Source organism: Gopherus evgoodei, chromosome 1 (assembly GCF_007399415.2).
Source record: "Gopherus evgoodei ecotype Sinaloan lineage chromosome 1, rGopEvg1_v1.p, whole genome shotgun sequence".
NCBI classification, from domain to species: Eukaryota; Metazoa; Chordata; order Testudines; family Testudinidae; genus Gopherus; species Gopherus evgoodei.
Genome location: NC_044322.1, coordinates 316,473,841 through 316,488,532, shown reverse-complemented (window position 1 = coordinate 316,488,532; position 14,692 = coordinate 316,473,841). Strand labels below are relative to the sequence as shown.

General features: G+C 38.6%; 1 protein-coding gene across 7 annotated transcripts in view; it reads left to right on the top strand.

Moving 5' to 3' along the window:
- Positions 1–14,692, top strand: part of BMT2 (base methyltransferase of 25S rRNA 2 homolog) — a 57,253-nt gene that overhangs the window by 13,638 nt on the left and 28,923 nt on the right. For 4 of the 7 annotated variants that reach the window (XM_030549032.1, XM_030549034.1, XM_030549035.1 and 1 more), the window contains exons 2-4: positions 1,278–1,459; positions 3,598–3,739; positions 11,627–11,800. In XM_030549032.1, the coding sequence (XP_030404892.1) occupies positions 3,669–3,739; positions 11,627–11,800 (245 nt within the window). In that variant the 5' untranslated portion in view covers positions 1,278–1,459; positions 3,598–3,668. The remainder of the gene's footprint in view (positions 1–1,277; positions 1,460–3,597; positions 3,740–11,626; positions 11,801–14,692) is intronic. The other 3 variants (XM_030549030.1, XM_030549036.1, XM_030549031.1) reach the window with 1 other exon arrangement.

The following is a 14,692-nucleotide window of genomic DNA, read 5'->3' as shown; positions in this document are numbered from 1 at the left end:
ATGGCTGTCACATGACTCTAACTGCCCTGACCTTTCCCCTCCTTCATTGAAAAAGGCTGAAAGGACACTAAATCATCTGAGAAGGGTATCCAAGATGAAGGCTTGGCTGTCCTTTTACAAATCCAAGATGGACATTATATAAAACAGGCCAGAAACAGGTTTTACCCAACATGTATACTTCATAGTTTTTGCATTTGTATGGTCTGTTTTGTGTTTGATAGATAGGGTAATGTTACAGTGCTGTATCCAAAAGGATATTGTCTGAGTGTCAGTGTTTACTATCTTTATTTCAAGCTGCTTAACTTTTTGGTTTACTCTGCAGCTTACAGCACTTAAACCTTCTGAGAGTAGAACAGCTGATGAGATTTCTTACGTTACAAATAAAAGTGCTTTAATAAAATAATGCAAGTCCTTTTTTAAATTACTGTTTTCAGTTATGTATATTTAAATTGTGAATAAAAAAGCTGCATATGTAATGTGACATGCCAATACACTCACTATGTACTGGTGAAGTGAAAAACAGCTGAGGTCAAAAAATTAATAGTCATAATTTAAGAATGCAGTTTTTATAATTAACTTGTGGAAACTGATATTGTATATTTGGGTAATCAACACCTCTTTTTTTCTGTTCTCTATTCCCTCCCCCACCCCCACCCCCCCCCCAAAAATCCACTATCTGTGTCAGGCAATAAGTCATTCCACTGTGAATAGAAAGAGTTGTAGTGTGTGGCATTTTTTTTAGTGAACTCTGCTCTTTCAGTTGCCAGCTAGAAAGGTAAGTATGGTTTTAAACATATTCAAGTCAGTTGAGGATTTTTGTCATTAAAGTGGAATTCCAGGGGATGGTTGGAGGTTCATGAAACCTTTCAGTTTGCACTGTAAATATGTTACTTGTCAGGTATTAATTGTCTTGCTGCATGTGAAGCCTTTGAGAGCAATGGGAGTACCTCAAAATGAAGTGCCTCCTCAGTGCTATAATACTAGAGTAAACATGATAAATATGAAAAAAAAATATGGAGGAGAAAGGGGAAATTGTGTTAAGGAGCTCAACTGTGCAGTGTTAAATATTTATCACTTAAATCACATTAAATTTATGCTATCAGGGAGGTAGGTTAGGGAAATAAGACATGGCAATAAGGCAGACTTTAAAAGCTAGTTTTTAGTTTTTGCTATACTTGAAATGGGCAGAAATATAATTTCTCATTTCCTTAAAATTTGGGTAATGTTTTCTCCTATGTCCTTCTTTTTTTTTTTTTTTTTTTTTCTTTTAACGCAAGGAAGCCCAGTTCCTGGAATAGCAGAAGGGCTCCCAGGACAGGTGAAAGTGGTTATGCCAGTCTTTCTTTGACAGTCCCAAGAATTGGTGACAGCAGCAACAACTTCACAGACCCAGCTGCCTTGTGACTTTTGGGCCAGCCACTTAACGAAAACCACAAACACAGCTCAGACTTCCTCTGAGGTTGCCTAATTTAATCCATTTGAAACTTGTTCTACAATCTACTCTAGACAAGTGTTGTTTTTTAGATGAGGGAGAAAGTGAAAGGATCACCAATAGTAGGTGAGGGCTCAGAGTTGGGGAAGGGGTTTGAAGAGGCATCATTACGATGTTGAGGGGGGAATGCCTAGGATTAAAACCTTTAAAATATGGGAAAAGCAGTATGACAAGGCTAACTAGCAAGGCGGGGGGAAAAAAAGAATGGCAGTTAGGAATGTTGTGAGGAGACAGTGATAAGTAGTTACTAGGCATTGGACTAATAATGGTAGAGAGTAAAATTGAGTGTAGTACCACAAAGCGAACTTATCTTTTTATTTGTAATCTTTTTTTTTCCTTGTACTGCTCCCTTATGTGTTTATCTTGACTCATCTTGTTGTCCTGTTTCTACTTAGACTGTAAGCATTTCAGGGCAGGGACTGCCTGTCCTGTGTTTGTGTGTAAGGTGTCTAACACACTTTTGAATGCTCTGTAAACAAATAATAAATCAGAGCAACTAATCAAAGCACCAGTAACTTTTAGATAAGCTTCATCCAGGAGTCTTATGGTTATCATGTGGGGCCTATTAACAGGAGCTCAACTTAGCAAGATTCAGAGTATTGTGGTGGAACAGTTGCAAGACTACAGTTAAGGTTGTGTTAGAATTTAACTACCAAGTTTATTTATATCCAAGCTTGGACTGATCAGTGGTTGGTATTTCCTAAATTGTTTTTGCATAGCCACAAACATGCTTCATTAACCCACTAACTAGGAGAGAAATTACAGGAGTTGTATTAGTGTCTTACCAAACAGTGGAGGGTGAAGAAATCTAGGCTATGGCTACACTACAGTATAAGTTGACAGAAGTTATGTCACTCATAGGTTTGAATTAGTCAGCCCCCTGAACTACAACTTATGCTGGCTTAAGCGCGGGTGTGGACAGCGTGTTGTGTTGGCGGGAGAGCTACATCCACTCGCAGGGGCTGGAGTAATTAAGGTGACAGGGAGCTCTCTTCTGTCCTTTTAGAGCGGCTACTCTAAAAGGCTTGCTGTACTGCTGTAAGCTCTCTAGTGTAGCCATAGCCCTGCACAGTTTCTCTTTCTGTCTCCCAATGTCTATTCAGTCCTATGTTGGTGCTGCATGAAACACTTTTTCCAAGCAAACCCAGCCAGGGAACAGAGTAGTCCTGTGTCTCATCCTACTCAGGCATGCTCCCAGGCTGATGTCTGTGTAACTGCTGATGTCTTTTATTGCCAACTACACATTTTAACACACACACCTCTTAATTCAGTGCTTTTGGGAACTAATGAGAATGAAAGGTGCCATATTTATGCTTTCGAGTGTTCTGATCAGCCAGCCAATTTACTAATAGGGGCAGAGTGACTCTTCTGCCGTGTACTAGTCATAAAGCAGACAGCCAAATCTGTGCTAGAGCTTTCTTTGTTTGCCCTGTTTCCCCAGTCTCTGTTGGATTTAAACTGTATGTGGTTTGCTTCTTGGCCTTACGGGATGAATGCCATCTTAGATGAAAGAATGCAAATGCCTGATTGGAAGTACGCCTTATTCTGTTGATATCTGCATTTTGTGCCTTCTGAAACTTTTTCAAGTAAAGGAAATAGGCTTAATATCCCTGAACCACGCTTGGACAGGCAGTCTGATTAAACAAGGAGCTAAGCTGCTTCCCTTAAATTTCTCAGTTACGCAAGTTAGCAAATTTTTGTATATCTACTCCTACTGCAATCAGAGGTCAAATGGGGGAGGAAAAGCAATGGTAATGCTTTGCCTGCTCATGACACCAAAATAAATTGCTATTTAAGGTAGATTATGCAGTTCTTCATAATCCCTCTTATTCCTTGTTGGCTTTGATTAGCAGTAAATAGCGAAGCATGTTGACATGTAAGTTGTCATAAGTAGATTTAATATATTAACAGTTGATATGAATGGGAGCAATTTTGTTGCTCTGTTTTTAGGGTGCCTTGAGACTTAAGGAGATATCACTGCATCAATTTATGCTTGGCTCACACTTTAAAGATTGTGAAGAAGACATTTAGACTAGATGCTGCTTTCTGGTGTCAAACATTAAACATGTATATTATGCTCACACTCTGTTTTTGTTTTTGTTTAGTGGGCGACTTTGACAAGATCTGGCGTGAACACTGTGAGGATGAGGAAACTCTTTGTGAATATGCTGTGGCAATGAAAAACCTTGCAGATAATCACTGGACAAAATCTTGTGAAGGGGAAGGTCGAATTGAATGGTGTAGCAGGTAAATCTTTGTATGGTTTAACAAAATAGAATTCTAAACTGTCTCAAACTGGCAATCTGAGTCTTTAGAGCAGAGCATATTCTTGCCTTCTGTTGTTATCTCCAGCACTCATGTTTTATTGTGTGGTTATTTTTAAGTAAGCATCAGATTTCCCATTGTTCTATCTCACTATTCTTAGAATTTTAGCATGTGATTATCTGAATTTTGATTTTAAATCCAGATTAAAGCATTCCCAACTAGCTTTAGTGAAACTTTGTGTTGAAACGGTTAGCAGCGAAACTTGTTATAAAGAACATGATTATTACTTGGTTCTAAATCTAGACTCTTCAAATTGAGGTAATCATAAAACTGGAAGGGACCTCAAGAGGTCATCTAGTCCAGTCCCCTGCACTCAAGGCAGGACTAAGTTTATCTAGACCATCTCTCACAAGTGTTTGTCCAACCTGCTTTTAAAAATCTCCAGTGATGGAGATTCCACAACCTCCCTAGGCAATTTATTCCAGTGCTTATCCACTCTGACAGTTCGGAAGTTTTTCTTCATGTCCAACCTAAACCACCCTTGCTGCTATTTAAGCCTATTGCTTCTTGTCCTATCGTCAGAGGTTAACAACAAATTTTCTCCCTCCTCCTTGTAACAACCTTCTGTGTACTTGAAAACTGTTATCATGTCCCTTCTCGGTCTTCTCTTCTCCAGACTGAAAAAAATTGGGTTTGTTTAATCTTCCCTCAAAGGTCATGTTTTCTAGACCTTTAATCATTTTTGTTGCTCTTCTCTGGACTTGCTCCAATTTGTCCACTTCTTTCCTGAAATGTGGTATCCAGAACTGGACACAATACTCCAGTTGAGGCCTAATCAGAGCAGAGTAGAGCGGAAGAATTACTTCTCGTGTCTTGCTTACAATACTACTGCTAATACGTCTCAGAATTGTTTGCTTTTTATTTTATTTTATTTTTTTTTTTTTGCAACAGCGTTACACTGACTCATTTAGCTTGTTGTTTTGATACGATCTCCCACAGTATTCTTGCCAGCAAGTTAAAGTAGTATGGATGGGATGAATGGACTATAAGGTGGATAGAAAGCTGGCTAGATTTTTGGACTCAACGAGTAGTGATCAATGGCTCAAAGTCTTGTTGGCAGCCGGTATCAAGTGGAGTGCTCCAGGGGTCGGTCCTGGGGCCGGTTTTGTTCAACATATTAATCTGGATGATGGGATGAATTGCACCCTCAGCAAGTCTGCAGATGACACTAAGGTGGGTAGATACTCTGGAGAATTGGGATAAGGTCCAGAGTGACCTAGACAAATTAGAGGATTGGGCTAAAAGAAATCTGATGAGGATCAACTAGGACAAATGCAGAGTCCTGCACTTAGGAAGGAAGAATCAGCACAGGCTGGGGACCAATTGGCAAAGTGGCAGTTCTGCAGAGAAGGACTTGGGGATTACAGTGGACGAGAAGCTGGATGAGAGTCAGCAGTGTGCCCTTGTTGCCAAGAAGGCCAAGGGCATATTGGGCTGTATTAGTAGGATCATTGCCAGCAGATCGAGAGAAGTGATTATTCCTCTCTATTCGGAACTGGTGAGGCCACACCTGGAAGGAGTATTATGTCCGGTTTTGGTCTCCCTACTGCAGAAGGGATGTGGACAAATTGGAGAGAGTCCAGCAGAGGGCAATGAAAATGATTAGGGGGCTGGTGCACATAACTTATGAGGAGAGGCTGAGGGGGACTGGGGTTATTTTTGTCTGCAGAAGAGAAGAATGAGGGGGTATTTGATAGCAGCCTGAAGGGAGGTCCAAAGAGGATAGAGCTAGGCTGTGGCAGTGACAGTGGTGGCAGATGACAGAAGCAGCAGCAGCAATGGTCTCAAGTTGCAGTGGGGGAGGTAGGTTGGATATTAGGAAACACTATTTCAATAGGAGGATGGTGAAGCACTGGAATGGGTCACCTAGGGAGGTGGTGGAATCTCCATCCTTAGAGGTTTTTACGGCCCAGCTTGACAAAGCCCTGGCTGGGATGATTTAGTTGGTGTTGGTCCTGCTTTGAACAGGGGATTGGACTAGATGACCTCCTGAAGTCTCTTCCAACCCTAATATTCTATGATCCATTCTGATCCCCAGATCCCTTTCTGCAGTACTCCTTCCCAGTCAGTCATTTCCCATTTTGTATGTGTGCAACTGATTGTTCCTTCCAAAGTGAAGTATTTTGCATTTGTCCTTATTGTATTTCATCCTATTTACTTCACACCATTTCTCCAGATCACTTTGAATTTTAATCCTATCCTCCAAAGCACTTGCAACCCCTCCCAGCTTGGTATCATTCACAAACTTTCTAGGTGTACTCTCTATGCCATTATCTAAATCATTGATGAAGATATTGAAGAGAATTGTCCCGCGGGCTCCACTCATTATGCCCTTCCAGCATGAGTGTGAACTACTGATAACTACCCTCTGGGAATGGTTTTCCAACCAGTTATGCACCCATCTTATAGTAGCTCCATCTAGGTTGTATTTCCCTAATTTGTTTATGAGAAGGTCTTGCGAGATAGTATAAAAAGCCTTACTAAAGTCAAGATATACCCCATCTACTGCTTCCCCCTCTATCTACAAGGCTTGTTACCCTGTCAAAGAAAGCTATCAGGTTGGTTTGACGTCATTTGTTCTTGACAAATCCATGCTGACTGTTATTTATCACCTTATTATCTTCTAGGTGTTTGCAAATTGATTGCTCTATTATCTTTCTGAGTACAGAAGTTAAACTGACTGGTCTGTAATTCCGCAGGTTGTCCTTATTTCACTTTTTATAGATGGGCACTAGATTTGCCCTTTTCCAGTCTTCTGGAGTGTCTCCCATCAGCCATGACTTTTCAAAGATAATTACTAATGGCTCAGATATCTCTTCAGTCAGCTCCTTCGGTTGTCTTTCATCAGGCCCTGGTGATCTGAAGACATCTAACTTGTCTAAGTAATTTTTGACTTGTTCTTTTCCTATTTTAGACTCTGATCCTACCTCATTTTCACTGGCATTCACTATGTTAGATGTCCAATTGCCACCAGCCTTCTTGGTGAAAACCGAAATGAAGTCGTTAAGCACCTCTGTTATTCTCCCCCACCTTATTAAGTAATGGACCTACCCTGTCCTTGGTCTTTCTCTTTTTTCTAATGTGTTTGTAGAGTGTTTTCTTGTTTCCTTTTATGTCCCTAGCTAGCTTAATCTTGTTTTGTGCCTTGGCTTTTGAAATTTTGTCCCTACATACTTGTATTTATTTGTTTATATTCTTCTTCTGTAATTTGACCGAGGTTCCACTTTTTGTAGGACTCTTTTGAATTTTAGATCATTGAAGATCCCCTGGTTAAGCCAGGGTGGTCTCTTGCCATACTTCCTATCTTTCCTATGCAGTGGGATAGTTTGCTCTTGTGCCCTTAATAATGTCTCTTTGAAAAACTGCCAACAGTCTTCCATTGTTTTTCCCGTTAGACTTGCTTCCCATGGGATTTTACCTACCGACTCTGAGTTTGCTGGTCTGCCTTCTTGAAATCCATTGTCTTTCAGATTATCAGCCAGTTCCTCCCTATTTGCCAAAGTCAAATCTAGAACAGCCTCCTCCCACAGTAGCTTTCTCCACCTTCTGAAATAAAATATTGTATCCAAAACATTCTAAGAACTTGTTGGATCATCTGTGCCCTGCCGTTTTCCCAACAGATGTCTGGGGGTAGTTTAAGTCCCCCATCACCATCAACTCCTGTGATTTGGATAATTTTGTTAGTGATTTTTTAAAAAGCCTCATCCACTTCTTCCTGGTTTGGTGGTCAATAATAGACCCTGCCGTGACCTCACCCTTTACCCCTTTTATCCTTACCTAGAGACTTTCAACCAGTCTCTATTTCTATCTCAACCTCAGTCCAAGCATATATGTTTTTAATAAATAAGGCAACACCACCTCCCTTATAAGCTCATGACAGTAATACACTCTTATGAAATAATTCATAATGTTTTATTTGCAGAGGACTTTTAAAAGTTGGTTGCTTGCTGCTTTTTATAGCGGTACTAATTTTTTTAATACAGATCTTTGCTGTGTAAGAGTCACATGTTCAAGTGGCTTTGTAAGCATATCAAGTTTTGCACCTGGATTTAATTAAAGATGTAGAGTATAAAAATCTATCCCTGTGTTACTTCTCATACCCAGTGTTTCGTATATAAAGTTTCTCTTGCAGAAATGACTTTCCTTTTGTCAGGGAGACAAGGTGGATGAGGTAGTATCTTTTACTGGACCAACTTCTGTTGATGAGAGAGACAAGCTTTTGAGCTACACAGAACTCTTCCTCAGGTCTGGGAAAGGCACTCCCTTTTCTCTTTGTCTACATAATCCCAAATGTCAAACAATATATAACAGTGCTATTTCAGGGTGTGCTGCCCTTTGGGGTTTAGGCCCCAGCTCTGATCTGTGGCCAAATCAGTTGACCAGAGAATTACCATAGGCACCACTTTTGGACTGCCATCACAGAAGAGGGGCTGCCTTTCTCACAGTGAAAGGGAACAGAAAATAAAAGGAAATTTTTCCCATAGAGACAATATTAGGCGTGGGGCAAACCAAGCAATGGCATGAACAAAGGAAGGAATCTGTGTGCAAAGTTTCTGTGACCCAGGGATAGAGGAGGACTAAGCCTTGAAGGCTAAAAGAGATTATTTGTGGAACCCTGCTGACCAGGAAAAGGAACTGCTTTGCCTTGGAAGGGGCAAGCAGATTTAGTGAACTTGTTGTGGTTTACTGAAACAAAATCCTAAGAAAATGACCTTAATTTGAATGTGGTGTATGTGCATTCTTTGGAAATTCCGGGGACAAACTGAAGCCTAGAAGGCCAGATGATTGGGTAGACTGATCCTCTGACAGATGGTTGTCAACTTCTTAGTAAATAGAGCTGAGAAAATACTTTGCAGTTCCTCACTTCATCTCTAGATGCTTGGAGTTCTCAAGCTTCTGTTCTATGTATCACTGATCTGCGGAGAGGTGATGGGTCACATGGTGCTGGCCCTTCTTTGTGTCCTGCTGCTTAACTGAATGAAAATATAGTTCTTAAAAAAAATACTTTGATTACATAGAAAAATTAATTGTAGTTGGTACAGTTATGTGAACATAAGTTTCTCTTCAGAAGAGGAACACTGTGAAAATGTAGGAGAACCCCTTCAGTAAGCCTTATTTTGAGGACAGGATGGCTTTTGGAGGCAGATCTTAGGCATCTGTAATGAGGAAAGATTTTAGTCAGAATCTGGAAGAAACTTGTATAGCTACTCTGCCTTCATTTTCTTTTTTCTCCATGCAATCTTTTCTAACCGAATACCTGAGAAAGCAACTGTCTGCAAATTATGTAGAGGGCTAGCCTACATAGCACAGTACAGTCATTAGAGAAACCATCTATACTCTTCTTTGGTATTAAGAGTCACAGTTACGCAGATTATTTTTTAAAACTTTCTGCTGCCTAGTTGGGGAGTCTGAAAAATATTGTGAGATTAATTCATAAACTAGATTCTGTGTATCAGAGGGGTAGCCATGTTAGTCTGGATCTGTAAAAGCAGCAAAGAATCCTGTGGCACCTTATAGACTAACAGACGTTTTGGAGCACGAGCTTTCGTGGGTGACTTCGTCGGTTGCATGTCATTCTGTGTGTCTTTCATTTTTGATTATATAATGTGTTTATTGCTTAATTGAAATATTTCTTTGTGGTTTGTAAAAATTCAACATATGGTGATCAAATGGTCAGTTTCGTAGCCTTAAAATAAGGAGACTGCATCACCTTGTATATGTGATTGTTTCAGGGAATACCTGGGAACCCTTTAGTTATAGGATTTATACAAGGTTTGTCTGCTGAATTCCAGAATTTGGATCCCATGACCTTAGAGTGCTATTGCAATAAGCTTGAACAATAAATTAATCATATACCCTGCCTGTGCTTTCCTCAAACTCTATTTTTTGTTGTCTTCCCACTTTCCTTTTGTATTTAAGACTATCACTTTGTAATATAAAGGGAAGCAGAAAGACACAGTTTGGAAAATAACTCCAAATCTAAGGTCATGTCTCCACACAGAGGTTTTGGTGGTTATAGCAAAATTCTCCTTGTGTAATAGTATCTATTGGCAAAAGAGTGCTTCAGCTGGTATAGCTATTCTGGTTCTGCAGGCAAAATAAGTTATGGCAAAAGCACTCTTTTTTTTTTTTACTGGTATAACTGCATCTACACTAGGGCTTTTGCTAGCGTAATTATGTGGTTCTATAATTTAGTTAGGTTCTTTCAAGAAAGAAGGGGTGAAGTGGGCCCTAAATTAGATGCAGATGAAATTCCATGTTGTCTTGTTTGTCTTTTTTTTTCCCCCCAAATGCCAGTCTGGATTTTCTCTCACTTGTAAGGTGGTGATCAGCAGAGCTATCTAAAAATTCTTCTTTCGTAACAAAATCATAAATTGCTTTTCTAATGTTTGAACAGAATCAGAACATTGAACTTGTAGTAACTGATAGAATTGTCTCAAGATCTCTCTGTTCTAGTGCAGACCTTGGAATCCTCAATGGGAGAAACTGCTCCCAGAGATGTTCTTCCAAAACATCTGACATGTCTCAGTTCAGAATCTGTTTTAAAAAATATAACTGTCTAAGAACCTGACATTAGATCCATATATCAAAACCAATATCTCTCTCAGTAAGAAGAGATGCAAAGCCTCTGATCTATGGAAAAACAGACTGAATATTTTTTTTCAACTTCAAGTTTCACATGATATAAACAAAATAAAAAGGCAGCTAAACATTTACAATGTTTTAAAACAAGATTCCAAATACAAACAAGGCCTTATATTCTCGTATATGCTGAGACAGTTCCAGCCTTTGTAGTCTTAAACTGGGAGCCTACAATGACGCATGACGCAGTCGACAATAGCAAAACTATATAATAAGAGAAAAAGCTCTGTAATCCAAAGGTGAACCTTCTGTGCTCTGGTTGATATTACTAATATATGCTTATAAACAGTTGCATTCTTGTCCTCCATGGTTCTAGAATGAGACTGGAGTAGCTTTCAAGGCTGGGCTTGATGCTTATAATTAAGTCTTCTCTGCTTTGTCTAGTTTACCTACACCAGTCCATATGACTGGGTTATATTCCTCCTTTCCAAGAAGAGTCTTACAAGTATTTGCTAACCCTCCCCATTTCTGGAAACTACAGAGCTAGTATGTAAGTGGGGGAGAAGGTTGAATATTCTTCTAATTGTAGCTCTGATAAGGGTATTTTCACTAGATCCACGTTCCCTCTCCTTGAAAGTTAGGATCTATTTATGTATAGGTAATACGGAACTTATCCAAAAGGGAAAAAAATCCATATACCTCATTTTAACTTAGTTCAGCTTTTGACTACTGCCTCTGGATCAAGCATCTGGAAGCAATTAAGTCAGTTCTCATTTCATTTGTGATCTGTATGGACAATAAATGTCCAAAGAATTGAGGATAATTGCCTTCTGAAAACTACTGGAAACAATGCATTCTACAGATAACTTGGTGGGTTTTCGTCTTTGAATATGTGTTGCAGCTTTAATATGGGACTTTGTTATGAAACTCTAGTTATTAAGTGTTTGTATCCTTTATTAAATTCCATTTAAAACTGTGTGTTCCTTCATTCTCAGTTTGTCATACTGCTGCTGAGCTCAAATTAATGTAGGTAAACCCCAATAATACTTACTTTTACAAAGAAGTTTTGATCCTCTCAAGGATTGTTATAATCTGTTTTTAATAATAATAAATTTAACTGCAAGTTTTAGATAACATGTAGACTCAAAGTACCTATAGTTACAAGTTTTGCTAAACCTCCTTACCATTGGTCTGCTGAAATATTACTTTGGATATTTTCTCTTTTAGTGTGTGCCGAGAATATTTTCAAAATGGCGGAAAGAGAAAAGCACTTGAAAAAGATGAGAAAAGAGCAGTTGTTGCATCTAAGACCACTTCAGCCTTAAATGTTCTCCAGACTCCTAAAATTGAAGAGCCCTTACCCAACTTCAGCTTTACAAATCATGAAACTGTATCAGAGGAGTAAGTTGTAACTTTTTGCTATAGTAAAAAAATTTGCAAAAGAGAACTTTTTCCCAATCTTATAACACTGACTTCTGTGAAATTGCATTGCCCTATTGTATTTCCAGTGCAACTTTTTATAGTTTTTAAAAAAGCAAAGAGTTTAAAAAAAAAAGGTATATTTTAATATGCTTCACGAAAATTTGTATCACCACATTTTTTGGAAGCTAATGTTACAAAAATAGTAGTCCAGAACTTATTCTGAAATTGACAATAGTCTTTTTTTAATGAAAAAACTCTAACAACCACTTGTGGAACAATTCTGTCTTGTTAGTGCTCTTAGTGTGCAATTTATAGTACAATTTGTGTTTGGACAAAGGGAACATTTAAGAGGAAAGTGTATCACTGGGAAACTACTGTATTCAGCACTTTTGAAACTCAATCCACTTTGCCTAAATATGGATTAGGTGCGTATGATTACACTCTTTTTAACACCCCTTTACCCCCTCCCCCAAACACACACACACGCACAAAACCATGGGCAAAGTCCTTTGACATTACCTACGTACTTCCTTCTTGACATTACCTACGTACTATGACTTCTTGAAGCCTAACTTTTGAACTACTTGGTTTTCTGATGGATGATTTTTTTTAAAGTACATACTTAACAGATGCAGTACTCTTCTAAGGTATTTTTCCCTCAAGATTCTGACTTGTTTTCAACTTTAACTTTTGTACCTTTTACTATAGTTTAAAATTTCTGCCACCTTATTATAATGGGAAGAGATTCATACTGTACAACAAATATAGTAGAGTAATGAGACTACATAAATATATACTCATTCAATTTTAATATGCTTTTAAAAATTAAATTAAATTTAATTTATGCTCTTAAATTCATGGATCAACTCTTATGATTGCTTAGCTGCCACAGTATTTTGTTAGCAGTTTCGGGGGCATTTCTGAATCTTGCTTCTGTACCATATTTCCTATGAACAAGTTGCTGTATTATTCATTAGGGAAATGAAGGGCAGGTTGGTAATGTTAATGAATATTTTATGTCCACATTGGTCAGTATCTTTGTGCCTTTAACTCCGTTAGAATAACTTGTAAATGCCATAAGTGTCCCTGTACAAAGTGCTTAGAATCAAAACCGAAAATTTGTTCTCTAATACTATTTTGTATTACAGAGATGCACAGTATCCACTACATAATTGAGGTTGCAACCTGAGTTCCCTTCAGAATCTGATTTCTCTCCGCTTCTTTCCTCCTCCCCCCAAAATCAAACTAAAAATTATTCTCTTCAAAATTTTATTGATTCTGTCAGAGTTACACTTGCTCATCAGTAGAAGCGCAGTCGAGGGGTTAATAAATTATAGCATATAAACTGAAATAGATGTTCACCTAACTTAAAAAAAGAAAAATCAAGTAGAAATTAATCATGTTTCATTTTATTTATCTATTAATTTCAGTGAACAGAGCCAATGATTAGACACTTCACAGTAATATTGGCAGGTGATTTTTTTGGGGGGTGAACAAGTTATCTGTTGACTATCAGCTCCAGAAACAGAGCTAGGAAGCAGGAGGAGTTCATCTCCAGTTTTCCTGCATATGTTTTGATATGGAAGAGGTGTGTGCCTAGTATGCCCTGTTAATACACCTGTACTCTTCCAACCCCACAGTTGCTGAAATGTACAAGCTTTTCACCTCCTTTCACAATCCATTCACTCTCACCCAGAGGATTCCATCTAACGTTGTTAAAGGATAACAAGGAAAAAAATGCCCATGCAATACTCCTTTTGCAGTGGCTTGTGACGAACTTATCCTTAGTTATGTTTAAGGCTACGTTTTAGTCACTGGTATTTTTAGTAAAAGTCATGGACTGGGCTGGGGGAAAGCCAACAGGTGCGGAGGAGCACGTGGTTCAGACAGAGACCTCCATTAGAGGAGGATCTACTAATGGGGATTGTCTGTCCTAGTAAGAAGGAGAGTATGGAAGATGATAAAATAGGTAGGAACTGATGAGAAACAGTAAAATGAAAAAGTCTCATACAATTACATCATTTAATGAAGACAACTAAAAAATGACAAGTTTTTAAAGTGCTTGTATACTAATGCTAGAAGTCTAAATAATAAGATGAGTGAACTAGTGCCTCATATTAAATGAGGATATTGATATAATAGGCATCACAGAAACTTGGGGCAATGAGGAGAATCAATGGGACACAGTAATACCAGGGTATAATATATATCAGAGAGACAGAATAGGGCATGCTGGTGAGGGAATGGCACTATGTGAAAGAAAGCGTAGAATCAAATTAAGTCAAAAATCTTAAATGAACCAGACTGTACCATGGAATCTCTATGGATAGAAATTCCATGCTCGGATAATAAGAATATAGCAGTAGGAATATATTACTAACCACCTGACCAGGACGGTGATAGTGATTGTGAAATGCTCAGGGAGATTAGAGAGGCTATTTTAAAAAAAAAAAACCCTCAGTAATAGTGGGGGATTTCAACTAGCTCCATGTTAACTGGTATGTGTCACCTCAGAATGGGATATCGAGATGAGAAAAATTTCTTGACACCTTAAATGACTGCTTCTTAGAGTAATTATTCCTGGAACCCACAAGAGGAGAGGCAATTTTTGATTTAGTCCTAAGTGGAGCACAGGATCTGATCCAAGAGGTGAATATAACTGGACCACTTGGTACTAGTGACCATAATATAATTAAATTTTAACATCCCTGTGGTGGAGAAAACACCACAGCGGCCCAACACTGTAGCATTTAATTTCAAAAAAGAGGACTACTCAAAAATGAAGAGGTTAGTTAAACAGAAATTAAGTTACAGCACCAAAAGTAAAATACCTGCAAGCCGCATGGAATCTTTTTAAAGACACCATAGTAG